Source organism: Lethenteron reissneri, chromosome 17 (genome assembly GCF_015708825.2).
Source record: "Lethenteron reissneri isolate LAM-NWPU_2019-01 chromosome 17, ASM1570882v1, whole genome shotgun sequence".
In the NCBI taxonomy this organism is placed as follows: Eukaryota; Metazoa; Chordata; class Hyperoartia; order Petromyzontiformes; family Petromyzontidae; genus Lethenteron; species Lethenteron reissneri.
The window spans coordinates 12,215,541-12,243,292 of NC_083795.1; the positions used below are offsets into that span (position 1 = coordinate 12,215,541).

A 27,752-nucleotide genomic window follows, 5' to 3' on the forward strand; every position below is an offset into this window, starting at 1 on the left:
GTTGTTATTCTGTCTCTCACTGTTCAAATAAACCTACCATTAAAATTATAGACTGATCATTTCTTTGTCAGTGGGCAAACGTACAAAATCAGCAGGGGATCAAATACTTTTTTCCCTCACTGTAGGTGTCATCTACACCTCCCTTCTTATATCGCTTCATACATCTATGTCTCTTGTCTGTATCTCTTCCGTCATCTCACAACCTAGTAAACTTGGAACGTTGGGTCAACATTGGTCCAACGATTCCAAGTACATGCCAAAGTTGGCCCAATATTGCGTGTTTAAAGTTTGTCAAGACCCCGAAAGGGCCAGCATCACCTCTGACTATGGCACACCTGTGATCTAGCGAGGGTTCGTGGATCGTGTAGAATTTCATAATAAACGTTTTGGGTTATATCGCGTTGTTTATAAATGTGTTGTAACCCTCCACTACCCGACACGGCCAATCAGTAAAAAAAAAGTAAAAAAAAAGTGTCACGTTGACAAAAGAAAAATTATTCACTACTTTAGCCCACCAGTGTGTTGAAGAGTGAATCCACAACATTTACAAAAAAAATTGAGTACGAAGTTTCGCTGGTAATTACATCAAGCATCATCGGGCAATTTGTCAGAATGGCGAAGCCCTCACTTGCTCCCGGTCTTAAATAAAGCAGCAGGGTGACGTCATCATTTAACTAATTCAGGTGCTGTGATTTGAGGCGGAGGGGGGGTATTGTAATTATATCATAGATTAGTAATCAGTTAATTATTATAATTAGTAATGAGTTGTAGATTAGTAATTAGTTGTAATGTGTGTTATTGTAATTATATGCTACGTTAGTAATCAGTTAATTAGTATGTGTTTCCCCTATAAGGAAATGTAATATGTATTCTTTAATAATACGCTTCCAGGCCGCACTAAGCCTGTCGCTGTCAGAGCGATTAAAGTAATTTCTATTTATCTCAATTTCAATGCATTCTCTAATTTTTACTGATTGGCCGTGTCGGGCGATGTAGGGGCAACGACACATTTATAAATAACGCGATAAAACCCAAAAACGTTTATTATGAATAACACTGGTCAACAAAAAAAAACATTTTTTTCTGGCCTGGACTTTTGCAGCTGTTTTAGACTAATTTCAGGGTGCTGATTCCAAATCTGATCTCAGATTTGCTCTATCACATCATTTTTATGCTATCGGCATACCCCATTTTCATTGATTTTACCCGAAATTAACTCTGTCACTTATGATTGCAAGTTGTTGCGAGTCAGTGACTGCTTTAGTGTTAAAATATGGTGCTGTATTTTTAGGATAGTGTGTTTATAATATAATTTTATGTAGATATCCACATTTATTTAATATTTTTCTTCTGCAGTTTTTATTGAAAATGCAATATTTGATATCTCAAAAACCTGATGTGATAGACAAAAACTGATGCCAGATTTGGAATCAGCACCCCAAAATTACATTAAACCCGTTGGAATACCTTATGCCAGAAAAAGTGTGTTGACCAGTGTAATATTGGTCGCGAAAGTCTACGTGTTAAACCGTGTAGAATTTGCGCGTGAAATTCCCAAACCCACTGGGCTGCTGTGAGCTGGTGGTCAGGAGACGTCAGTGGGATCACGAACCCGTCTGTGTGGAGTTTTGAGTGTATATCTCCTCGCATGCCTGGTGGGTTTTCGCAGGATACTTTGGTTTCCTCCCACACAAAGCCATACCCAAAATCAATGAAACTATTAAAATAATCTATGCCTTGATTTTCCTGGATGGCTGCTGGCTGGGCTCCTTCCACCCCAACAATGGCTCTGTTGTAAGTGGTTGCGGGCCATTGCCACTGGGTAACTGGCTAAACGGAATTTCCCCTGTAACAAATAAACATTGAGTTGAAACTCCGGAAGATGTTCGGAAGACATCTAATCGATAGCGACACCAAAGAGGTGGGAGTAACGGACACAGAAGACTGCAACGGTTCATTTAATTTACTGTGACGTTTTAATTTGTGCTCCTATTTACGTCTTTTTTCGCCAGAATATTTAAATCCAAGAGAATAATTTTATTTTAAAATACCTCACGACAGATCTTATCCTGACGTAATTTTTATATTCGGAGTTTCCATGTCTCTCTCTCCCCGCGATCGCGTGATTTTTCTCCGGGTTTTCGAGTTGTTCCCTCCACATTTAGAATCAACGTGCGTTTCGAGTATTTGACTGCTATCAATTTCCACGTGATAAGCCACTTCGTTGAACTATCATTTGGTGGCCAGGTCGCTTCAGAAAAAAAAATCTAGAAAGGATAATCCTTGACTTACGAACACAATTCGTTCGTTGGGACGCGTTCGTTCGTCAAACGGTTCGTAAGTCAGAACACAGTAATCGAATTAACAACAACCGCCATTCGCCACTAAGTGGCGGTGACGTCACCACAACGCTTGTGCCAGGCCATGTGCACCTTGAGGCAACGTAAAGTGTCGAACGCCCGCTGGCAGGAGGTCACGGGGCAGACCCAGCAGGTGCCACGGGTCAACTGACTAAGACGACTGGCTGATACATCACCTGTGCCCCCTCCTGTGCCAACTTGCTGTGCTTTATCCACCCGGCACTCCGCTCGTTGTTGTGAGCGTCGCTCCTCCGCCCTCCGTTGTTGTTGGAGGGCGACTGCCTCCAACGGCCCAGTAGCGTCCTTCACGAGCCTCTTCCACAGAGGCCGATCTTGACACCGCTGGTACCAGTCATCGAATTAAATGCACACGCACACAAACGTCACTCCGAGCACGACTCATTGCATCTCACGGAGAAGAGCTCAGCTCAGCTGAACGAAATAATGCCGCGGTGCAAATGTTTTAGTCAATGTAAAAAAAAACATTTCGTGGAAGCTGGTTCATAAGTGCGGGTATTTGTAAGTCGATGGCTGCCTGGCAAAAACATAATAATTTAGTTGTAGCGCGAATAACATTTCCATAAAATAGGTTTTGAAGCTTTCGTGACTGCAAGGATTCATATACTTAGGTTTTTTTCGGTAAAGTCATGTAGGTAAAAATTTAAATTAATGAAAGTAAAATAAAAATGAAAATCACGACGTTTCGGAGGCAACACAAGCTTCCGTCTTTTTATTTTACTTTTATTAATTTTATTTTTTTACCTACGTGACTTTACCGAAAAAACCTAAGAATATAAATGTGTCGTTAAACCCTCCACCACCCGACGCAGCCAATTAGTAAGGTTTGTTACGTAAACAGAACGTGCCAATTCGTTACTAGGACAGCACACCGGTGTGTCGGAGAGCAAATCCACAAAACTTACAATCTGAGTATTTACAACCGGCATCATCAGTCAGACATCCAGATTTTGTGGGACAAAAAAAATCCTCCTTTAATATTCCTCCTGTTTCATTCATCCTCAACTTTAATTCATTTCGAATCGATCCAGCCGGATCGAGAGTTCGACTAATCGAACCGAGCACGCCCCACCCACCACCACCACGAAGAGGGGAATCGAGGAATCGACACCTGGCGCCCACACGGGACCAGCCATGGCGGTCAACCTGACGAAAAACAAGACAGCCCTGCTCGCAGCGTACCAGCAGGTCGTGGACGAGAAGTCAGACACCGACTGGTGCGTGTCTCACACACACAACTCTCCCTCTTTGTCCTTCAAGCGACGTTCAAGTTTTCAGTGGTGGGGGTGGAGGGGTTTGTTTTTAAATGAAGCGGCTTCCTTGTTCGGGGCGTCAAGGGCGCCTCGGCTAGTTGCCTCTACCGAGGGCGGCGCGCCGTCACCCGGCCAGTGCGACCAGGCCCGAAGGGGGTGGGGCGGAGTTCTGGGGTCTGTCCCGAGCGAACTTAATGGAGCAGGGAGTTGTTTTTCATGATGAATTAAAAAGGTGGTTGAAATATATATACAGTACAGTAATGTAAATGGCAGCAGTTGACGGCGCAGTCGTTTAATACATTTGCGCTTATAAGTCTGCTACCTGAATACGATTCGTGGTCGTGGTGTAAAGGCAGTATCGAGTGATATCTGGACATTGATTCAGATACCCTCACCTCTTCCTCACCTCTTCCTCACCTCCTCCTCACCTTCTCACTCACCTCTTCACTCACCAGCGTTGTGAAGTATAGTCGAACCACCTCTGTGACCGAACGCGGCGTGGTCTGAGACCTTTCAAGCAGCAGTGGATTGACAAAGCGATCAAAACATAATAAGCGCCTTCGTTTTTTTTATATCTGAGAAAAAATACTCTTTGAGTGTGAAGACTCGTTCCAGGATGGGTCTGTGTTGGGATTACAGTACTGTGTTGGACTCCAAAGACAGGAATATTTTAACTCGATGGGATATTACTTGATTATAAAGTTCACAATGCGCTGTGTTATTAATGCAATTCAATTAAAAATTTGCTTCGTGAAGGGCAAACCGGGGAATGCAAAGGGAATTTCACAAAGATCCGCACAGATGGGTTCACGAATCCACTTGTTGAACCCTTGCCTCCACCGCGCGAGATCGCAGGAATGCAGAGCCACAACCACGCCCAGCTGCGTTGAAACTTTTTTTCCCTTTCTCATGAACAAAGTTGGGCGAGGAAAAATACATTCCTGCGGAGGGAGCTGGTAGGAACGTTGGGTTGCTCGGTCAATGGCCGGGGTCAACGGCGGCGTGGTGTATTCCGCAAATATGCCCGACTGTGAGGGCGGGCACAAGCCGGCGTGAGTAGGTTAAACGTTGAGTTTTATAAGGGCACCACGGGGCGACCAGCCCCACCGCACCCAGCCCCACCCAGCCCCACCCTCCCCACCCAGCCCCTCCCTACCCTACCCTCCCCACCCAGCCACACCCCCCCACCCAGCCCCACCCTCCCCACCCAGCCCCTCCCCACCCAGCCCCTCCCTGCACGACGGACACAATAATCCCCTGTGGGCTGGTGTAACCAGGAGGTTCCTAACAGTAAAAAGTCTTAAGTGATTTTCCTGCTGCATTTGTGGCGATGCTCGTGTCCTGTTTACAGCCAGCAGTGGGACATTCCACATTCTTTTCGTGGCTGGATGTGAGCGCAGTCTTTCCAGAGGAGCCCACCAAAGTGGAAACTCATTTTGACCGTCCAGGAGGGGTGGGGGGCATGAGTCAACCTCCCAACCATGATTTGAACTCGCAGCTTTCTCATTGCGAGCCGCTCGCTCTACAACTGTGCCAGCTACCTGTCTGTATTTATGTTGGTAGAAACGTGGTGCAAATGTACATTCACCGCCATCGTTATGAGAACCACTTGCCTGTTGTTTTAAGTTTTCAAGTTTCATTTATTAGGTATAGCCCTGTGAGCCATGTGGCTCTTAAGTCGGGTGCAACTGCAACAAACTAAATATGAACACAGAACATCCCAAAGCGACGTCGCGCAACAGAAACATCCAGGAATAAACCAGCAAATATTCCACACAAAAAACCGTATTAAAACACCATGTGCAGATATCACAATGTGGTGCAAGCCAACAACAACCATAAGACAATTTAGATGAACCATATTTTCGAATCACCAATTCAATGAATATTCTGGATAGACTGGTCCCCCGCCTTGGTAATGTGTAATTTAACTACTTGGTCTGAAGGTCTGCCACTGACAGTCCGTCCTGTGGGTGTGGTGATGTGTATAACACGTGACCACTCACCTGACCATTGCCACATATTAATCGCTCACCTGACCCCACTCACCATTCATCATGTGTCCACTATTCACCACTCAGAAGTTTATACACTACAGTTCTGTTTGCTGGAATGGAAAACCGGTTCAAGATTCAGTGGCTCATCCTGCACCCGCTTAAACATCCGTCTACAATGGCGCACGTCAATCCGGTGTATGATTTTGAAACGCGACTTTTAACGCGTGCCTTTTTGATTTATTATCATAGAGCAGATGAACTGCTGGAACCGATGCATTTTTTTGGTTGCTTTTGACTCCAGTCGTATAAGCTACCTATCATTAGCTGTCGAGTAACTCATTCATTTAAATTGGTGGAGCATTCTTAGGAAAATTAATGTGCTGCGAAGAAGGCCCATTACCCGAAACATCACCTGTATATATTTAAATTTTAAGGTAGTGTTATTGACAAATGGTTCGAGTATAGGAGTAGTTATCTTGATACGCATGAAAAATTAGACACTTAAATTGACAAAGTAATTGAAAATAAGCTAGTCACTGCATACAAATATTTGGGCTTTCATGGAAATAATAAAAAAAACAAGTCATCTATATTGAGTTTAGTTGAAAAGCCATTGCTAAATGCATTTTCAAAACATGTAGTTTGCATTGCTTTTAGTTAGCAGAATGATGTAATTCCTTGGTTACGACATGCATATATTGATTCAACAACATGAACCCACAAAGCAGTTCAGTGTGTTGTTAACACAGTATTTTGCAAGTCTATTGTCTCAATAATGTCCACAGCCCACAACTTGCCACTATCAGCACCAATCTGTTATATCAGTATCCCACAACAGACATCTCCTGTACTTAACTAACTTGATTTGAAGTTCATTGTACACGTTATAACCCGTTAATACCTTCTTATTTAGAAGCATCAATTCACTACATTAAACACGTTACACTTTTAATAGCAGAGTTTGAAAACTCCATTAAGTTTGTCTGCTACCAGCACTAGCCCTCTTCCACAATAGATGGAACATGATTGTAAGTGCATCGTGCGGTGCACGCGACCGCACAGCGAATGCTCACACAGTCGTTTTGGGAAGTGTGAGCTGCTGAAAGCCAGGCTTCCTGTTTAGGAGCCACACACACAGCGTTCTGTTTCCTGCTGATAAATTAGAGGCCCGTGGAAGTTTTCAACTTCTGATTGACCCTCCGCACGGAACTCGAAAAAGAGTTAAAATGTGTTTGCGGCGGTGTGGTCCCAGGACAGTGAACATTGAACACCGCGCAATGTTGCAGCACAACAAATAATAATAATAACAAACATTTACAGCCAATTTTCTCAATCTACTGCTGGGCGATGGCCTTCCTACATTGTAGGGGTTTGACCATACTTCACCACTCTGGTCAGTGAGGGTCGGTGAAAGTGGGAGGGGTGGACACCCTAAATCGCTTCCGATTAGCCACGGTGGAGAATAAAACTCAGCTCGCTGGGTAGGTAACACGTTGCCCTCACCGCATTGCCACAATCCACAGTTGCTGCACAATATGCATCCGTTTTCCTTTATTGCTTCTGCTTGCCCTACAAAACTGTGTGCACAGCACGCCAGCACGACAGCTGGTGATACTGCCTGCATATATGTGATAGTGACAGATTGTGTAATAATTCATAGATAGACGACCCAAATGTTCGGGTGTGGCTAATTACATAAGGGCCTGCTCAATAACATCCTTGGTTTTGAAACACCTTTTTTCTCTTCGTGTTTTCAACAATGTCTGTGCTATTTTGCTGTTCTTATTTCAAGTAATCCCAGGTCTTTCAATTTATCTGCCTAAAGGCGAGGTCTCCACTCAAGGTTTCTCCACCAAGTATGATCTTGTGATTTCCTCTTCAATTCCGAATATTTGTCTCTCTTTTCAAGTAATCCATTCTGCCCTTTTTGAATTTCTAGCATCCTTGCTTCTAGAGCTTTCCTAAGCAAGACTTCCCATTTGAAAATATATCCCCTCTTTAGTTGTGATGGCCTCTTTGAATGTTCATTATCAGATTTGTGAACTTGTTGATTTTTCCTTTCTGTCCAGTGGAATTTTTTTCCCATTTGACCTCAAACATACTTTCTTTTAAATTCTAAAGCCTCTTCTGATGTCTTCCTTTCCTAATGTACAGGTTCCTACATTTCATATCACAGCCATTACAATTATTGTTTTTCAATCTTTTCCAATCCTTCTGGTAGGAAGGACTGAAAAAAATATTGGCTGTGATTTCACTTCAGATTTTGACATCTTCTATTCTTGCACTTCCTAGATATTTCCACTGGTCTACCTTTTTACAGCGTTATTCTTTAAACAGCTCTGCCGTGATATTTTAACAAAATTGGTTTTCTAGTATTCATTCCCATAGCAGATTCTTCGTTGCAAGGAAACACTCATTAGGCTTATGTAGCCCCTTGTTACAATCAGACAAAAGGGATTTATCTTCAGTAAACCAAAATGAATTAATCCTCTGGCCACCAAAGGTCATCTGCCGGTCTAAATTGGCTGTCAAAGTGGCATTACGTGTGATGGTGCTCATATACATTCTTGGAATTGTGCGGCTTAAAATAAGGGGACAACCCAAAAAACAAATAGCCCTTATCATGTTGATTCCTACCCAGGCAGCATGTCCTGGGCTGTCAAACAGGAATTTTAATCCTCTTTGGCCATCAAGAAGGCAGGTTCTCTATCATGGCACTGTACTGGCAGGCTATTTGTTTTTTGGTATTATGTTAAATTGACAAGCATAAGATGTGCTGCTGCTTTGTTTCGCCTAAATCGACTGCCACATGATGCAAATGCTTGCTAAGATGGAAAAATGTGGTTGCAGTGCAGGCTAGTGTTCTACTTGCAAGAATATTAAGTGTATTGTTTGGTATGGAATAAAAGATGCAGAATGAATTATGCATCCCGTGTGTATAATAAGTATTTTCACCATGACGTGCAGTGTAATTTTATATTCTTTTCTTTCCGAGACCCAGAATAAACACTCAATCGTGTCTTATGCATTAGGCATGTCTTTTCTCCTACAAATATTAATTTACGACAGAATAACATTCTGTACTCACTAAATCAGCAAGTTCCCAGTATATTTAAGGGGGGGGGGGGGTTAAAAAATATAATTTATACATTCAAATGTTCCCGCAGTTGCAAGGTTGTGAGCACTGCCGAACGTGGACTGACATGCCCTGCGATATCCTCCTCCCAACGCTGTCTCATCTCCCGTGACGGTGGCACGCAAATGGGGCGGGTGGGCCTGCTCCTGCATGTTGGCAGTGTCACATGGCGTCTGCAGGGAGGGCAGACCGTGTCAACACAACAATAATTGACTCGTGTCTTCTCTTCCTCATAGGGCTCTTTTCACGTACGAAGGTAACAGCAACGATGTTAAAACGGCCGGCACAGGATGTAAGTAGCTGCGCGGGTTTGCACAGAACATTTTGCACCGGTAGTCATTTTTGGAAAAAACAATTCACCCAGAATGCAACTGAGCTTGTCCAATAACAGAAGCTTAGCATGATTTCGCCTGGATAGTGCTTGGAAGGGCAATCATCGTGGCATAAAAAACATGTTTTTGTAGGGAGCCTATGGGGCTATGTTGTCAATATCGGGAAGTGCAACATAATCCATTCTCCCGTATTACGTCTCAACATCTTTGCTATCCGTCTTCAACCCACATTGAGCAGCGTGGTGAAGTAAGGTCACATAATCCTCCCACGTGTTGCATGGTGTGAGAAAGCCCTCATCCAGCAGTGGAATGACAAAAAGTACTGTAGAAGTACAATCATTTTTTGTAGTTAACATGAGAAATTGGGTATTACTGTGACACTGATACCTCGTTTAAATATGACGTGGTGAGATTTTTGGTCCGAGTTAAATATCACTATTTCATGCCCCTCAATGTTGCATTTTTAATGCGAAGGTTGTGGTTGGCTTGGCAGAAGACGAAGGAAATGCTAGTCCTGTTGAGATGTTGCGGGTACAGAATGCTATGGCTCGGACCTAAAGCACAAAGTGCCACGTAAACACGTTTTCAGCATCTTGCCCAAGCTTTGACCGATTGCATTTAAAGAATGTCGCATATTGATCTCCGTCGTTGTATAGCAAGTACAATAACATTGTTCAGGTGTCACATCTCTATAAAAAAACATTGCACTGCACTAATGTTTTTGCTATAATGTCGATGGGTGTTGCATTTTTTGCATTGATAGATTTGCACGTGAAATCATGACTAAATATCAGCGGAGGTGGCTTTAGCTCCATGAATGAACGCTTGAATGATTTGGCCGTGTGTGTGAGACTGAGTGCTGTGCTTCAAACCTAGCAACCTGCGTTTGATTCTCGGCCGTAACTAACATCAGTGGTGATTATCTGAACCGGTTGTGAGCTTCCCTTAGGTCGATTCAGCTTGTAAATGAGTACCCGATGCAGTGTGTGTCAATGTCAGTGCTGGGGAAGCAAAGGCAGTCGGGCATGATGGTGGCCAGACCACACCTGCACATGCCCCGTGCTGGCATGAACAGATGCTCGCGCTAACTGCACTTGCCCCAACGACTCTAGGGGGGATCTTTGTCTCTGTGGGTCTGTACATGCAGCGGGTGGGCTGGAGGAGATGGTGGAGGAGCTGAGCAGCGGGAAGGTGATGTACGCATTTGCTCGCGTGAAGGACCCAAACACAGGCCTGTCCAAGTACGTCCTCATCAATTGGGTGAGTGAGTCGACCAATCCTTAGGTCAGCGAGTCAACCAGTTGGGCCTGGGGGTGGCGGCGGTGGTGGTGTCGGCGGCGCACGCCTGTGATCCATCACTTGAAAGTTTCGATAAATGTAGTTTTGTGATGCTGCTGCTGCTGCTGGTGACACAACAATGACAAAAACTCGGCACGTTTGTTGATGACCCTGCCCTAATTGTAAAAATTAGTATCCTGTTATGGTGGATTGCTGTGGAGGAAAAGGGTTGCGGTGGATTGTGTGGATCTGTGAACGTCACTGGGTTATGAGATAGACTGGAGATGGCTACAAGTAAACAATGGTTCACAAACCCATCTGTGTGGATCTTTGAGCCTTATCCCTACACGTTATGAGTGTTATCCATTAACGCGTATTGTCTCCCACATTAAAACATTAATTGAAAAGTATTTTGCCAGTCATCCCAATAGAGGACCTTCCTCGGTGAGGCATTGCTGAATAAAACAAGTGACAATATTTATCATGCGGTTGAGTGAATCTGAAGCTTGCCTCATCCAACTCAAGTTGCTCCCTTGCGGTCTGAGGAAATTTAATGAACAGCGGACAAATTCAAATATTTTATCTTTGGTCTCCCGGGGGAAGGCCCATTTGTGCTCGCAAGCTCTTTTTCAAGAGCAACCCCCTCCCCCCTGGGAGGAGAGGGGTAGATGAATGGCACAACAAAACATTTCAAGTGATTCAGCCAAGCAGCATTATAACAGTAAAATATTACACAAACAATCGTAAATTTGTCAACACATTCCCGGCAGAAATATCTTCCCAGTGGAAAAGATTCACCACAACGCATTATTGAACTCAAATAACTATAAGCAGTATGCACTACAAACTATTGAAAAGAGACTACTTTTTATTACACATTTAATATTGTGGCTTAAATCAAGATGTTGAATTCAATTTTGCAAATTTAGCTCCCAGCAAGAGGTGTAAAAGCACACCAATAGGCTGAAAGTCATCCACGTTTGTCCACAGCCTTCACAAGTTGACGACCGTGTGGCTTTTCTCACCTGTCACTCCGAGCGGCAACACTTGGATCGGGGTCTGTGCCACCGGCAGATAAACAAAATAAACCTGAACTTGAGCAGATGCCAAGGTTGTGCCACGTGTCGAAGATATTTTTCTTGCAATAAACTATCCAAGGCAATATTTCACGTTTACACTCCTTTGTCATTCTGCTGTTGGATGAATGCTTTCGCCATGCCGTGTCGATCATGGGGATTGTTTGACCATACTTCACCACGCTGGTCATTGTGTGGTTGGTGGGCGGGGAACCCCCGGGACTAGCTCAGGTATCACTCGCAATCCGTATCAGCCGTGTCTGGAGGAATCTAACTTAGGTCCCCAAGTTTATAGTACAGTGCGTTAACCACTTCCTCTGCTCCACCTCTTAAAGAGACATTTATGGCGTATGAAACATTAGTAATTAGCCGTTTAAAAAATCATGCCTCCAGCTGAGAATTGTCTCATTGTAAGAAATAAATGTGTATATGGAATCATTGTTTGCACTTTGCTGATGACTGTAATGTTTGTTTCCTGGTCGGCAGACTGGGGAGGGAGTCAAGGATTCCCAGAAAGGGATCTGTGCCAATCATGTGAGTGCCATCGCTGCCTTTTTCAAGGTGAGCCCTCCAGCCAAATATACCCTTCGTCATCATCATCAGCAGCAGCCATGATCTATCCACTGCTGGATGAATGCCTTCCTAAGCCGTCATCGCAATCTCTTTAGGTCCTGCGATATAACAATCTATCCGGCACCAGCTCTCCTGCACATTTCATCGCTGCCGCTTCTCTGTGGATGTTCTCTCGGGCGCCGTTCCCACCCTTGGCTGCCACTGTCGTTGGTCTCGACCATCAAACTTTTCTCGCGACGTATTCTACCGAAGCCCGTTTACTTTTCTTAACAATCCATCAGTGTCATCATTATTGTTATCATCATCATCATATGTAAAGAATATCTTTCATATTTAGGCAAAAATTCGAGGGGAAAAAATCGAAAAAGGAAGTGCTAATCCTTGTGATAACCTCGGTCAAGGATCGGCAACCAAAATAACAAGAAGAGCAATTGTTTTTATTAATTAGGTAAAAAACAATATTTCAATAGCCGAAATGGATGTAAATAATGTCACGAAGCAGTATTTAAAGAGCTGCATGTCGCTCCGGAGCCGTCGGTTGCCGACCCTTGACCCAGGTTACAAGAGTTGAGGGTTTATAAATGTACTTACAGTTACATACCAGCCTGTGGATATGGTGTTTGGAAGCCTCTTGGTGGGGCCTGTTAATGTTTGCTTTCGTTGTTGTACATTGTTTCTGACCCATTGCTGGTTCGCTGTTTTCCGTTCCGTACCATGCGTATCTTTGCTCCCCAATCTATTTGGATTGCTTTTGGCTCACTTTCTTCCCAAAAAAAATGTTTGGCAGATAGAATGTTTATATTTGGTTATTTATTTATTTCCCCACACCGATGTCACCCCTTTTCCAACTTCCGGCCTGCTGTCGACATCACACTGGGATTGATAAGTCTGCAGGGCTGTGTTTACTGTCCAATGTCGTGGCGCAGTAGCAAAGTCCCCATTTTCCCATTCCGTTTGCCGTTTCCAACCCTCTGAATCGCACGGACACACGGGGTGTGCGATAAAATCGAGTGGTCATTTCCATCTAACCAACTTCCTTTCCTACCCGCAATAACATTTGGTGACATTGTTTATGGTAATCTTTCACCTTCTGACCTGACAATACATCTCAGGAAATATAGGCAGTCTCCCAGGCAATCTCTTTAAAATGTTGTCAAGATCAGGGAAACCATTACAGAGATATTTTGTGCTCGGACAAGCACGCAAATGAACACACGCAACACTCGAACACAGGAAGCTGATGAATGTGAATGATTCAAAGAGAGCTTCACAATTCATTAATAATCACAGCCAAGCTTGCATTAAACTTAATTTGGTTGTTTATAAACGTAATGTTTAAAAAAACTAATTTTTTAAAAATCTATTTTCGAATTTGAACAATTTCGAAAAGATGTGAAAATTTAGAGCAGGGTTCTTTAAAAACAACATGCCGTTAATGTGCGTCAGACAATTTTAATTAAATGTCATCATTGATTACATTTTTATTATTTTCTTAAAATATACCACGGCCACTTTGAGTGCTTTGATCGGTAATTGTTATCGTGGACGATTTTACAGTAAATTTTCTCGTCATCTTAGTAAGAGCATACTTGCAAAATCTAATAAAAAATCTCATTCATAGCATCACAGCCTTAAATGTCAGCGGCAAGTGTTTTGACTGATCAGCAAAACTCTTAAGAGAACGGTTCATGTATGACACAAAGACAGTGATCTGAATGCCCGTCCACTGTTATCTTTAACACTACAAATGTGTTGAAACAGTTTTCTTTCAGTACTTTTGCGAGTTAAAATCTCATATCCTGTGCGTGTGTGGACCCAGCAAAGTGTGATTGTTTACAGTCACATTAGCTGTACTTTTGTGTTTTGAGTTGTGTTTCAAGTTTAACGAGTGTGGGCAAGAGTCGTCCAGTACATTTCCATCGCTTATTCTCTGGCTGTAACATTTGGCCCTTACCACTCACGCCGTTTAATGCCTGGCTTTCTCTGTGTGCTCAACAAGGCTTGCTGCTGCTTTATGTCACAGTGCAGCCATGACAATTTTATCCCCAGGGATGCCAATGTGGTCCTGAGGTACAGAAAGGTATTCTAGACATTTGGCAAGTCTGGCTTGAATAATGGATAAGATTCTAAAAAAAAAGGTCCTTTAAAAGAGTTTGACCGTGAACCTACTGGCACTGGACATGAACATGCTGACGAAAATGCATGCCATTATAACCCTCGATGAAACGCCACAGCGGCTAAACTGGCCTGTGTCATTGCCAAAGCTGGCAGCGTCTTCAATGAGCGACGTCATTTTTTTGTGAATGCAGTGGAAACTTGAATTGCTGATGGGAGGCCAGAGAAGGACGTGCTGCAGTTTTTTGGGGGGAGGGGAGCGGGAGGCGGGGGGGGGTGTTCGCAGTCACTAAGGACGCGGTAGTCTGGTGTCGTGTGTGCCGAACGAATTGCAGAGTGCTCCCAAAAATAGTGGACGGAGAAGGGATACGTGTAACCCGACGCCACCGCGTGTCGCTCGTTTCGCGTCACTGCGCGCGCCGCTAAGGGGCCGGCTCTCGGCGGCGGGTGGAGGGGGGCGAGGGCAAGTTATGGGCGCACCGGATTGGAATTCAGTACTTCCATTGATGTCCTCCATTAATGAGCACATTTACCGGTGTCCGTTACCGCTAATGCGCCGGAAAAAATTCGACGCTGAAAGAGAAGCTTTTCACGTTTCCTTAAATTCGCTTCACTTTCTACGTTTTATGAGAGCCTTTGAGCGAGTGCTGGTTTCCATAAAAGTGCATCTGGCACCTGTTCTGATCATGTTGCTGTGGAGCTTGTTTTTGACAAGCTTGTTGCCAAGGAATGAACCAAAAAAAGCATAGGACTAAATTTGACACAGCGATTGCATTTTTTTGTAAATGTTAAATCGCTAAAACAACTCCATTACCTCTACCAGTGTTACACACGCATTCATGCGTGTGCGTATTGTTTTACCAGAAAATGAGGCACTTTGATGCATCATTGAAGCCAAACGTATTGATCTAAGGCTGTATATTAAGAGAGGGACAAAAATAGGGTGAGCGATCGAGACGGAATGTGATTTCATTGTGCCAGAGGAGGGTGACGCTTTTGTTTACAGCACGTTGACTCGCGGCTTGTCTTTACTCGTGTAAAGCACTCCGAGACCTATCGTTGTAGAGGGCGCTCTATAAAAAAAAATCGTCATGAAGTTATTGCAACACGCTCAGGTTTGCGCGCAAAGAGCGGAGAAGCACCACTCCCATCGTTCCTTGCATGCATTTCGTGTGACGACCACAGCTTACACACGTGCAATGCTCTTAGCCTTGTGCAGACCACCAGCTCAAGAGCCACGGCCGTTTCAAATGCCGCACGCACTTTCCTGTTGCGACGAGTTTTCGCGTCGTGCACGGACGGAGAGTGTCGGTCCTGAGCCGTTGTTGTTTCCCTCCGCAGGGCGCGCACGTGACGGTGAACGCCCGCTCAGAGGAGGACGTCGAACCCGACCAGATCAGGGAGAAGGTCGCCAAAGCGTCAGGCTCCAATTATAGCATCCACAAGGAAAAGCCTCGCGTGGCCGACAACAAGCCCCAGGGACCCGTGGTATGGGAATTAAATAAAACACGCAGGCGCCTCGCTTCACCCGCTCGCTACGGAGAGTGGAAAACCTCTCAACACACCGCAATAATCCACGGCCATGAATTAGAGCAGTGCGTCTCAACCCCTCCCGGTTAAGACCACTCATCTCCGTGCCAGCCTCCCCCCAGACCCACCAAGGTTACTAAGGCCACAATACGCAGATTAGCTGTTTACATCTCGCGTGAATGTAGTGCTAATTCTTATTTTACCTTCTCCTGCACGGCATCCATGCCGCAGCCTGCACCCTCCCAGTCCCTGAAAGGTTTAAACGCCCCCAGAAAGGGGCACAACCCATCTAGAGGGGGATACGGGGGGGAGATTGAGAGCTACTGCATCACAGTATTGTTGAGTTGATTGAGTCGATGTGTTATCTTTATATATATAAATAAGATTGCTGAGGGTTGCTGAGTGTTGTTGCTGCGCATGCAAAAGACATAAGTCTGTACTTTGCAGAGTGTCCACTTTTAATTGCCCAGTGTCCTTGTGGCCGGCGTCCAGGCATCGGTGTACAAGAAGACGGACGCTGCCAGCGAAATCCGCAGGGTGAAGGACAACAGCTTTTGGGAAAAAACGCAAGTGAGTGTGAGAGATGTGCTGAGGAGTCGCGTTTTGCGTGGCCGGGGTCGGCTGGTGACGCAGTGCGTTGCCGCGCATCGGCAGGGAAACGAGGAGATGTGCCCTGCTTGCGTGTGAGCACTGCAGGGCACGGTCCAGATTAATGGAGTCTTGCGCAGAGCTTGTCGTGCCAGGTGAATCTGCCCTAAAAAAGCCTTGAGCGGCTCGGGAGGAGTTTTGCATCTTTCTAAAGCGAACCGTGCGGATGTGGTCTCTTTCAGATTATGTTTGAGCTCATCCCCAAGTACTTTTCAAACCAAATGAAACCCAATGCAGTTTGGCTCGTTGCATTCACAGTTTAACTGCAGCTTGTTCATGTAACTCATTTAGTTGTGGTATTTACCTATAAATAAATTATTGGAAACTGTAGTGACATTTCCCACTTTACTAACGCTACGTAAATCTCTTTTGAGAAAGACCGGGTTTCAGCAGGCCCGTACCCGAGCTGCGATTGATTACAAGATAACAATAGCTCATTGTAAATTGCAGCTACACAGAGGTGCCCGGGTGGCTCAGAGGTTAAGAGCTCTCAACTGGCACCATTCAAATCCTGGGTTCGAACCCGCGTCATTAAAGGTTAAACCAGGTTGTCACCTTTAGCAAGTTGGTGGTCTCAGCCTGGTCATCAGTGCCTGCGCACAAAATACCCCATCACATTAAATTTACTTTTATACTGGATAAGCACAACGCCTTGTCCCAGGCACAGCCCTGCTTCATTCCGAGATCCGACAAGAATTGGGGCACGAGAGTCGGTTTATGATGTTAACTACCTCGCCTGGTATACAGGAGGTCGTGGGTTCGAGCCCGACCCTGATGTCTGTATCTTTAGAGTTTGCATATCTCTCTACTTATATTTGGCTGCTATAAATGTCCACATGATAAGCCACTTCGTTGACATGTCAGTTGTGACCAGTTCGCTTCTAAAAAAGAGCTATATAGCTCAATAGGCCTTACCTGGTAAAATAAAAAATAAAAAATGTAATAATTTATGTATGTATGTATGTTGGACTTCTTTTGCACCGTATGTAGCCAGCCATGCAAATCAAGAGGTGTGTGGTTGTCATTTGGCCACGGGGCCGGGCGCTAACTCGGGTCTGTCCACGCAGCAAGAAGAGGCGCAGCGGAAAGCGGAGGAGCAGAAGCGAGCGGACGTGGAGCGCGGGCGGCTGGAGGCGGAGCGCAAGGAGCGCGAGCAAGCGGAGGCTGCGGAGCGCGACAGACACGGCCGCGACAAGGAGAAGAAGATCTCCCAGCAGCGGTTTGTGCCCGGCAGCGCGGGGCTGACATATCCATCGCGACCTGCCTCTCTCTGTCTGTTGTACCTCGCTTCAGTATCTCACGTTTATAACAACCGTTGTTGTAAATTGCCAACAAACATTGTCAACAAAAATTGTAAAAAAAAAGTGGGTGATACAAGTGCACGTGCTCACCCGCTCACTGCTCGCGGTACTCCCCGAGGAGCCGGGTGCTCGTGTGTCCCACGTACTCGCAACTCCTGCACCTCCAATTAGCACAGTTGGCCACGTACGGTGCAAAGGAAGTTTCAACATGCATGCATACATACTCGGCTGATTTGCTCGTGATCGATGTCTGTAAGTATGTTGAACTTCTCTCGCACCGTACGTAGCCAACCGCAATTAGCACCAACCGCGCTAATCGATGGTTCAATTCCTGTGGCCTATCGGTAATGTGACAAGCCATTAGCAAAGGATCTTATTTTTTGTACAACAGATGTTCATGGACGACACAACCAAAACTAGGAATATCTTTTGTCTTGTAGATACTAAGAGCCAGGTGTTCTGCACAGTCCAGCAGGAATGTGTAAGTGAGGGAAATGTGCAAAAGTACTTTAAAGTTAAATTCAAGCGTTTCTCTGTCAGTGCCTGGAACGTTACTCATTAGATTTTACGCAGCGTCCGTCCAGTTACACCACTAGAGTTCACTGTAGGCAGTTCAATCGTCTAATTTGGCCTTTTAATCATTGGCAAAGCATTGAAGCTTGTGTTGAGCAGCCTTGATGCACTTGCACAGGATGGACGTCTTGGAAAACTTGACAAACCACAATGTCATTATCCATAAAGTAGACTTTTGTTGAGAGCAGGCAGATTCAATGGTTTAGAAAAGTTGATTGTTAAGTTCATCATGTGGACTTCTTGGGGATATGATCGACACTGGATTGTAAAGTGTTGCAATGAAGTTAGCATCTGTTATCTTAACATATGTGGGTTATCAAGTTTTTTTTCCATAACATCCCTTATATATGTCAGATAACATCTGTTTGTTCTTTGGGTTCATCTCTGAGGACTATTTTTCATTGTTCACAACACCTGTCGTAGATTTGTTGCGAGCTTGTGTCTTAACTTATTCATTCCAATTCTGAGTTTAAACATTGTGCAGTAGTAAATAACACATTTAATTCCTCTTTTACGCCATATGAGGTCTGTTACAAAAAATATATATCTGAAAGTGCATTTGCGCAATTATATGAAGAAACATAATACGTTACATTGGAGACGTTTATTTTTATTCGTGGTCTCTTCTGGTTTTTTGTTATTTAATTCATTTTGCTTCCTTGTGCCAAATTCGAAAAAAAAAACTTAAAACGCCTAAATGGAGCATCTATCCAAAAATGATTAGCCAATGGTAATTGTCAACGATTGGATTCTGTAATGCAGCAGCAGCAGCAGTAGCAGCAGTAAACTTGGAGCTAAGAAAAGAGGCTAATGTGATTCTGTTGAAATTCGTGTTGGTGTTGGGTATGAATTTGATTTATAGCATACCCAGAAATTGCACGAATACAAGCCATAATATGTTGGTCCTGCCTGCCTGCAGCTGCCGCACGCGTGAAACCTAACACCGAAGCGTTTCCAGCGGCAAAGCGTCGTTGAAAGCTCGTTCTCTCCTCGCAGGGAGGTCGAAGAGAGGGCTGAAGCGGAGAAGCAAGCGCGAGAGAAGGAGAAATGGGTGAGCTTGCCTGGAAAATGTAGCCGCGTTTATTCCTGTCTCCTGTGCTCCGTCCGCACTCTGAAGTTCGTGTTGCGATCTACGGATGAAATGCACCCTATAAATGTATTGCAATTCATTTATTAACATCGCTTAATAAATTTCCGCTACTTTTAATGGGCGCAGCTGGTCAGCAGAGTGGGCAACGAAGGCTTTTCCAAAGAGGAGTCGATCTCTTCATTCTCGTATTAACACACGCCGCATTGACCCCAGCGTGTTGACCCCCATGGCTCCGTTGGCTCCGCGGTGATTTGACGACACAGTGCATAAATGTGATGTATGTCTCTATGACATTGTACGAATACGTAATAAAGCGTGTAATTGCTGTGCGTGCGTGTGTGTTTGTGCGTTGTGCTTGCAGTGGTTCGTTTTGTGTGGCGATGTTTTTTGGAGCGCACTGGTGATTTGGTCGTGTGGCAGCTACACCGCATGCCACAAATTTCTTTACCGACCGATCCCAGCAGTGCAATATGTTGTGTGTACTTGGTGTCGGTATTACCGAGGTCAGGACTTTCCAAACGCCAGTCTTTGAAAGCCACACAACGGGTCACCTTCCCACGTTTAGCAGTCTTTTTCCATTTGAATCCAATTAAGTCGTTAAACGCTATATGCGCCTTGTGATTGCTAAAAACCTCCCATGTGACAGATTTAGATCATTATCTTGTGCTTGCATGTGTGTATTGCATATTCCACATAATATCGGAAGCACCATTTTAAATTAAAACGCACTCCCTGCATTACAAGGGATGTGTTCGGCAGTCATCCTGGGCGTTGCAGTACGTACGGAATTCATTTATATTTGAACCGAGAAGACAGTTGCTCGTCGAAAGCCATCTCCGTGGTGGGTCACGGAGTTTGGAAAACCCTGCCCCCTAGGTCCACTTAGCCTGAAGAATAATTACCCAGTGCGTTTGGTCAACACAAGCACACTCCTGAGTACAGGCTGGAGTTCTCGCTGTACCATTCTCTTGTGTGCCCGCGAGCCGGGGACCTGCCCTGACATTTACGCCGCGCTGAATACAGGCTGTTCGTCCTTTTGTGTGTGGACGTGTGCGTGTGCCAACAGGCAGAGCAAGAGCGCCGCTCGCACGAAGATCGGCAGCGCGAGAATAACGAAGGTGGAGGCAAAGCCGCGGTAAGTGCCAAATCGCCAACGCGTCAAATGCGCCAATCGGTCCAATCACTCTTCCCCCTGTGCTTGCGTTGCATCATCAGCCACGAGCGGGTGTTAGTGTTTAGCTTGCTGCAGCAATTCCTGCTCTACACTTAGTGTGCCTGTCACATGAGGCGGGATAAAATTTGGCTTGACTTCAAATTCCCAGTTCTTTGCAATGCACTGCTGGATAAAAGCCTATCCATGTTGTTTGACCAATGCTTCACCACGCTGGTCACTGCCGGTTGGTGAATTAGGCGATCAGGACCGATTTAGATATCGCTCGCCCGGTTACATTAGCCTTAGCCGGGAATCAATCTCGAAGATCATTGGATTCATGGCGCAGTATCCTAACCACTGCACCACCGCTCCCCTCTGTCTTGACGTATGCTCACTGAAAATTTATGTTCAGAGCCACCAGCTGGTAATTTGTTCAAATCACCTCTCGCTAAACCCATTTGTAAAAAATTTGAAGTTCGCTAAAGCGGCAGTGACATATTTGTTTTTTCAGATCTGCTAGTTGTGACACGTTAAATCTTCGTGCCATAATTAATGTGGGAATTTAATTAAAATCTGTCATTGAATTTCCAGGAGGCTGCTTCGCTGGTGTCCCAGAGGGCCGCTGACCCGCGTGAAATGTTCAGGCAGCAAGCTGGACGCCCGTCCCCTGCGCCAGAGGCCCCTCAAGGACCCCTACCCGGTCAGCCGCGTGACCTTCAAGCGACATGCATTATTACCAGAAGTTTTTTTTTCATGCAATGTTATTTTGAAAACTCTTTCTTTGAAGTTTTTTGTCGACGTGTATGGCTATGATTTCTCGTAGCCCGTAATGGCAATGCCAATTTAATATTTTTCAAACTGTAGAATGCTTCCTCCCAGGTTTCTCATGCAACAACAAAAAACGAATGAAATATTCTTAAGCCTCAGAGACTATCTGATATACTCCCCACTGCAATCCTCATTTTCTTCGGAAAATATTCACCCCTTCAGACGCATGAGCACTTGCATCCTCATGCATCTCTAAAATATGCACAGCCCTCCTTTTATCGCAGCCTTCGTCCTCCGCAGATTGCACGACAGTGTGCGGCAATACTGCAATAGTCTGCCCACGCCCATACAAGTGCAGCCAGCTCCGCTGGTTGAAATTTGTTGGGGGAAAAAAAAATACGCAGTACGTTACTTACGCGCAGGACTTTTGAGTACGCAGGTAATTGACACACAAAGCGTACTGAAGTTCTTACATTACGCAAGCCGGGAGAGAGACATTGCTATTGCTGACTGTCAGGCCCTCGGCTGCCAAGCGCCCGCACCCCGCAGTGCAATCTGCTCCAATCATCCTCAGCGCACATCAAACATAGACTCTGACCTTTTTTGGGGGTTTGTTTACGAGCTGTTGATGTGCAGTGGCAGCTGCGTCGTCCCAACTGCGTCACCCTCATTCCTCCTCGCGTCATGCCCTTGCTCCTTTTTCCACGGCGAGCAATTCTTGGATGACCATGCCTCTCTCTCAGGATGGGGGATGCTAGGTTGGTGCGTGAGCGCGCAGGCACAGGATGTAAATTTGCCATGGTGACGGTGGACTGGTGGGGACGAGTTGCGGAATGTGGGCTGTGCCGAGTGATTGGTAGAGCTTTGCAAGACCTAGCCTCCTTGCTTTTTAATCGAAACGGCGCAAATGGAAACGTTTTTGTCGCGCGTGAGCCAAAAGCTGACCAAGCATTTATGCGTGGGTTTTTTTTCCCATCATTGGCATAGGGGCGAGAAACGCAGCTCCGAAGAGAGAACCGGAGAACGTCCGTCCACCGTCTCCTGAGCAGCCGCCCTGGGAAGATGAGCCAGAACCAGGTAAAAGATCTTGCAGGGCATTTGCTTTTCTCATAATTTCTCGTGGTTACTTTTTAATTACTTCTGCAAGAAAACACACATCCGCACGAGGACAATGCGCTCCTCCCAGAGGCACATTTTGGATCAACGAACATGCCTGCTTGTGGAGACTACATGCTCGTGTGGTTGAACATGAAATGCATATCTGCACAAACTAGAGTAGTTTTGAGTTCATCCATCCATTGCCAATTGACCACACACTGCTGCTCTGCAGGTGGCTAGGCAGTAGAGCGAGCGGCTCGTAATCAGAAGGTTTGCCAGTTTCAAATCCTGGTTGGAAGTTTACTTGACCTATCATTGCTCCGGGGGACAATAAAATGAATTCCAAGTTGTGGCAGTTAACAGTGCTTATCCCCCCCCCCTCCAGAGGAATGTGGAATTTACACCACTTGCTCAGGACTCTTAAGCAACAGATGGTCACCAATTAGGCGAGGAATCACTTTGACTTGACGTCTGACATGCTTGCGCGCGCGTGTGAAGGATGCGCACGTGTGCATGCGTGCCGTGATCTTGTCGGGTCGCTGTGTTAAATCGTTTAGTGGACGAGCCCAAAGAAGAAGAAGAGGCGCATCCCGTCGGAAGAGAAGAGGTGGAAGAACCGGAGGAGCGAGAGGTAAAGAGACATCCGTTGAGCAATGGGCCCCTCGTTAATCTTAATGTTGTAATTCCGTCGAGTCATTACTTTACCTATTGTTTATTGAACCCCGGCGCTGCAATACAATTCAGATGGGTTCATTAGCGGTCTGCAGGATCGCGTTTGAAAAATTGACTTGCGTCAGTTAATCTCATTACGCTGAAATCCTCGACTCTTTGTGCCGCTTGGCCTTGGTGTTCCCCCCCCGCTCTGGTAATCCACCGCACCACCCCCCCCCCACTGCTTGCTGCGTTCCGTAGCTCTCATCTGGATTAGTGCTCGTCGTGCGTGCCGTCCTGCCGTCCTGTGCACGCCACCTTCGATGTTTTTCCCTTGACTGGCGACATTTCCCCCCCCCCCCTTCCCGTCAATCGCTGCAAGCAGACCGCGCAATCTGAGAAAGCACTCTGGGCCCAGCCAAACTTGACGTTCTCACTGATTATTGTATCTCTATTGATTCATTTGTTGTGCTTTTTTACCTGGGCAAGCTTTGCTGGCTTCTCCAAAACTCTTTGTCAGGAGGGTCCTGCCACGTTTTTTGGTGCGCTAGGGGACGATGTTGCTGCTATGTGGAATCCCCACCGAGTAATTTGTAGATAAGTTTTCACCATTGAGTTGTTTGGCCAATACCAGTTACGTTGTTTTGTTTAGCTTTGGGAGGAAACGGGGGAACCCAGGAGGAAACCCACGCGATGCGGGGGGGGATGGCGGGGGGGGAGGAAAAATACCAACTCCACAGAGAAAGGCGCCCGGGTTGGGAATCCAACTCTGGAGGGTCTGGGGTGAGGCACAAGTGTTACCACTGCCGCCGCTCAACTATAGACATTGACACGTGTGTGTGTGTGTTTGCGTGTGTGCGTCTTGCGTGCGTCTTGCGTGCGTCTTGCATGCGTGCAGGAGGAACCCGACCATGGGGGGAACGCCAAATCGGAGGGCCTGGGCCAGCGTGCACGAGCACTCTATGACTACCAAGCAGGTATGACGTATTCATCAAAGCTCTCTCCGACCGCCAAGCAAATGCGCATGAGCCCGTGGGGCTGTGGCTGTCCGTTAAGGGATGATCCCGCCCCTGTTATAGGAAAGTGGAATTTTACAGGTAGGAACAACAGTTGCACACTGCCCGCCAGGGATTATTTGTCTGTCGTGCATAGCCCCTCCCAAACATGTACGCTCCCGCATTGGTTGAAGTGCGTCACGTGACCGCGAGCTTTCTGTCATGCACGAATGCGCTGTCCAACCAAGTTCCTACCTGCCCACTCCAAAGAAACGTGTTCACCACTGGCTCAGGGCTGTGTGTATGAAGTGAGCATCGTTAGGTGAGGAAATCATAATCGAATGCAAATCCTCCACCAATAACTGTGGAGCTTTTATTTAAAATTGCTCCAATTCATTGATAGCATTTGTAATTAAATGTAGTTATACAGTCTTTCAAATTATAATTTAGTGGTTCGCCATCATACCTAGCTTCCACATGTATGAACACTCGTTAATTTGCCGAAAACAACTTATTACATTGAGAACTGCAGAGCTTGGACAATTGTTGGCATCGGCTCACTACCTGGCTGGCTTCCAGCGTATCTGTGTCTCCTCTGTGATTGTGAGATGCAATTTTCTATGAACAACCGCTATATAGAACTAGACATTATTTCTATCGTATTGAACCATATTAATAACACGAGAATAAATTGTACGAGCAGTTTTTTTTTAACGAAACTAGTCGTACATTTTCATTGAAGAAAGCAGCCTCTATTTAGCTGCGGACCTCTACAGTTTGCCGCGCAAGCCACGCTCACTGCGTTTCACGTGGCCGCTTTAACGTCACCGCGCGTGTCACACTCTGCGTTTCACATGCAACCTCCCACCCCCCCCCCCCCCACCCCTTGCAGCCGACGACACGGAGATCTCGTTCGACCCGGGCGACCTGATCTCTGACATCGAGCAGATCGACGACGGCTGGTGGAACGGATTGGGGCCCGACGGCTCTCGCGGCATGTTTCCTGCCAACTACGTGGAGCTCGTCGAGTGAAGGCCGCATGGGAGCCTGCTCTCCTGGATGTCCTCACGATCCCTTGGGCGCTCTGATCGTCATCGCCACCAGATTTCTCAAAAACGAGCCGGGGCCCGGTGGTCTTCCAGGAGAGAGAGAGAGAGAGGCAGGGGGGAAGGGAGGGGAGCTTGCTCACATCTGATGCAGCAGCTATTACCGATTGTGGTAGGGTGGGTGGATCTTACGGTGTTTTCATATCGAATGTGTTGGTGAAACCTGCAGAGCTAGCATGTTAATTATTTTAAGTAAGTCTTTTTTTCTCGTCTTATTTGAGAGTTAAAAGCACAGCACTCTTGAGACTGATAATGATGCATGCAAAAGAACACAGCCCTGGTTAAACACAGAAAAAGTACCACGCTAACATTGCATGCGAAGGCCTTGGACCATGTGTTTGCCTTCACCTATTTTTTTATCTTTTTTTATGTTTTTCCCAAGTTTTATCCGAATTGTGCTATTGCGTCTTGTCATGAGACAGACTTGGAATCTCTCGCATACCTGTGCAATCCTTTGTGTTCTAAAATGTCCCACAGAAGCAGATATTATAGAGCTACTTCTGAGATGCCTTCAATTGAACTGATCCCAACAGTAGGGGGCAGCACTTTCCCACCCACTCCACTACTTAGTCATCGCTTGACAGACACAATGTTTTACATTTTCAGAGGTAGAATTTAGCCATGCAGAACCACATTTAATGTTAACAAAGAAAATGCGCGTGTGCAGTCATTGGCGACCAGGATGAGCCCATCAATTCATTAACACGAAAGAATCTGGTCTAATCGCGCATGGCTGGAACCCAGGATCTTAACATTGACAGCTCATCGCTCTCACTTCTTATGCCACCCGGCCACCAAGTCGGCTTGACAATCTTGAATATGAACGTTGCACACTTCTGCTTGATGTTGATATTGTAACCAAAAATGCATTCCAATCCACACCATACCAAAAAGATCCTGCCTTACAATTTAAATGACGCGATATATATATTTTTTATTCACTGTTGTGTTTTCTTGCGCGATTATTCTCCAGTGGAGCCACGTGCATGACTTCAACGCCCATTGAATTTGTCCCAAAATTTGTTTGCACTTCAAGGGTACAATAGTTTATAGCGTAAATGCAAGTTGGGGGTTTCCACTATTTTGTTGATGTTTTTTTAAGTGATTGGACACCAAATGATTTTTATTGCACTTTCAGGTTCAAGGACCAAAGAGGCGTGTGTGCACTAGAAGTGAACCACACGTAACAGTGCCCGAATTTCTTGAGCCTCATGTGGTTCTGATTTGAGAATTTCCAAAGGTTGTGATTGATTCTACAGCTGCAGTATATCTCTTTTCATACGTATGGTAAATATATATGTATGTGCTAGGTGGAGTATTGCAGTGCAGGATCATGAGAGGTGATGGCAGCTTAAGGAGCCCTTCATCCAGCAGTGGAATGTCCATGGCTGATGATACTGATAATGCTCAAATATATAGGTGGGGGATTTTTAGTTTTAAGATTTTTTAAATTTGCTTTGTCACATAATGACAGCATGCCGGTTTCAAGGCCCATTCCATGGGTGTTCTCAACGGGCAGGATTCCTAAAATCTCTGGGACAGCTGCGTGTCCCCTGGCTATGCAGTGGAGTTCTGATAGGACGAGACTTTCGCCGTGGCTCGCTGAATTCGTGTGAAATGCGGCGTCTCCGCTGGTAACCTAGTCCAGTGGGCGGCGCTCGCGTGCTGCGTTGTGGCCGCCGCAGAGAGCTGCGTGTCTTTGAGCGCACTGCCCTTGAACCAGATGAAAGCCAGTTGAGGCTTAATAAACAGGGTGATGCGTTTAAGGAGATAACCCACAGATTTTCAGTTACCGGCTTGCTTCTGAATGAGTGTTTAAACATTGTGTTGGATCGGTGACGGCATGAATTGGGGGGGGGGGGGGATGTTAGAAGACATTGTGAGATGTTGGGAGACGTGCTGAGGATTTCCTCGAAAATGCCGCCATATTTGATCGTGGGTGTCTATCAATGGGTCACCGGGTTGTTTATCCTCATTGGAAATGGCTCTATTCTCTGCTGCCTTTAATTATTCAAGCATGTGGTGGATGGGGGAGGTGGGGTTTGGTAGGGGTATTAAAACATATGTTCATTTCTATTGTTCATGGAAATGCCTGCAGTCATTGATTGCACACATACATCCTACAGAGTAATGATTGTCATTCACAGTCCTAATGGACTGGGCTCACAAGAGTGCATGATAACAAATTGTGCAGCCTACTTAATATAAGAGTGTTATTTACAGGTCCATGATTTTACACATCCAGTCATCTCTCTTGAATATGAAACTTGAAAAACAGGATAACGATCATTAACTATCAAAATGTTTATGTACTAATACGGTGGAGGGATGTATTTTTTTGTTAAGTGCCTGATGCAATCTAAATTGTAATTAGTTGACTTATGCTTGAATACCTGTCGGTTATTGGGATCACAGTGGTTAAAGTCCAAACAAATATATTGATAATTATTAGACTCTCCTTTCCCTGGACTGATTGTTGATCATGCATTATTACATTGTGTTGTTATGTTGTCATTTGTGTTCGTCTGCCTACCAGAAATAAATTTGTTTTGATAAACATAAACTGTAAATGTTACCATACAAGTCTCGGCTTAAGTGTACTTGAAAATGAGCAATAAACAGCTGTAATCTTTGGTCTAATTTGATTCTCATTTTTAACTATACATCACCGGCGTTGGGTGGCCCCGCGACAATTAGCGTA

General features: G+C 45.4%; 1 protein-coding gene across 1 annotated transcript; it reads left to right on the top strand.

Annotated features, from left to right (window-relative positions):
• The first annotated feature begins 3,441 nt into the window (after positions 1-3,441).
• LOC133343499 (drebrin-like protein B) lies at positions 3,442-27,684 on the top strand. Its single transcript, XM_061553159.1, has 14 exons — positions 3,442-3,595; positions 9,001-9,056; positions 10,244-10,356; positions 11,937-12,011; positions 15,480-15,626; positions 16,161-16,238; positions 17,384-17,535; positions 19,187-19,241; positions 20,347-20,415; positions 21,025-21,133; positions 22,189-22,278; positions 22,857-22,930; positions 23,849-23,927; positions 24,838-27,684. The coding sequence occupies exons 1-14, from the start codon at positions 3,513-3,515 to the stop codon at positions 24,975-24,977; spliced, it is 1,320 nt and encodes a 439-aa protein (XP_061409143.1). The 5' UTR covers positions 3,442-3,512; the 3' UTR covers positions 24,978-27,684.
• The last annotated feature ends 68 nt before the right edge of the window (positions 27,685-27,752 follow it).

Coding starts and splice junctions, on each gene's coding strand:
- LOC133343499 (XM_061553159.1), top strand. CDS start 3,513: ATGGCGGTCAACCTGACGAAAAACAAGACAGCCCTGCTCGCAGCGTAC. Junction 3,596..9,000: donor GAGAAGTCAGACACCGACTG/GTGCGTGTCTCA, acceptor TCTTCCTCATAG/GGCTCTTTTCACGTACGAAG. Junction 23,928..24,837: donor ACTCTATGACTACCAAGCAG/GTATGACGTATT, acceptor CACCCCTTGCAG/CCGACGACACGGAGATCTCG.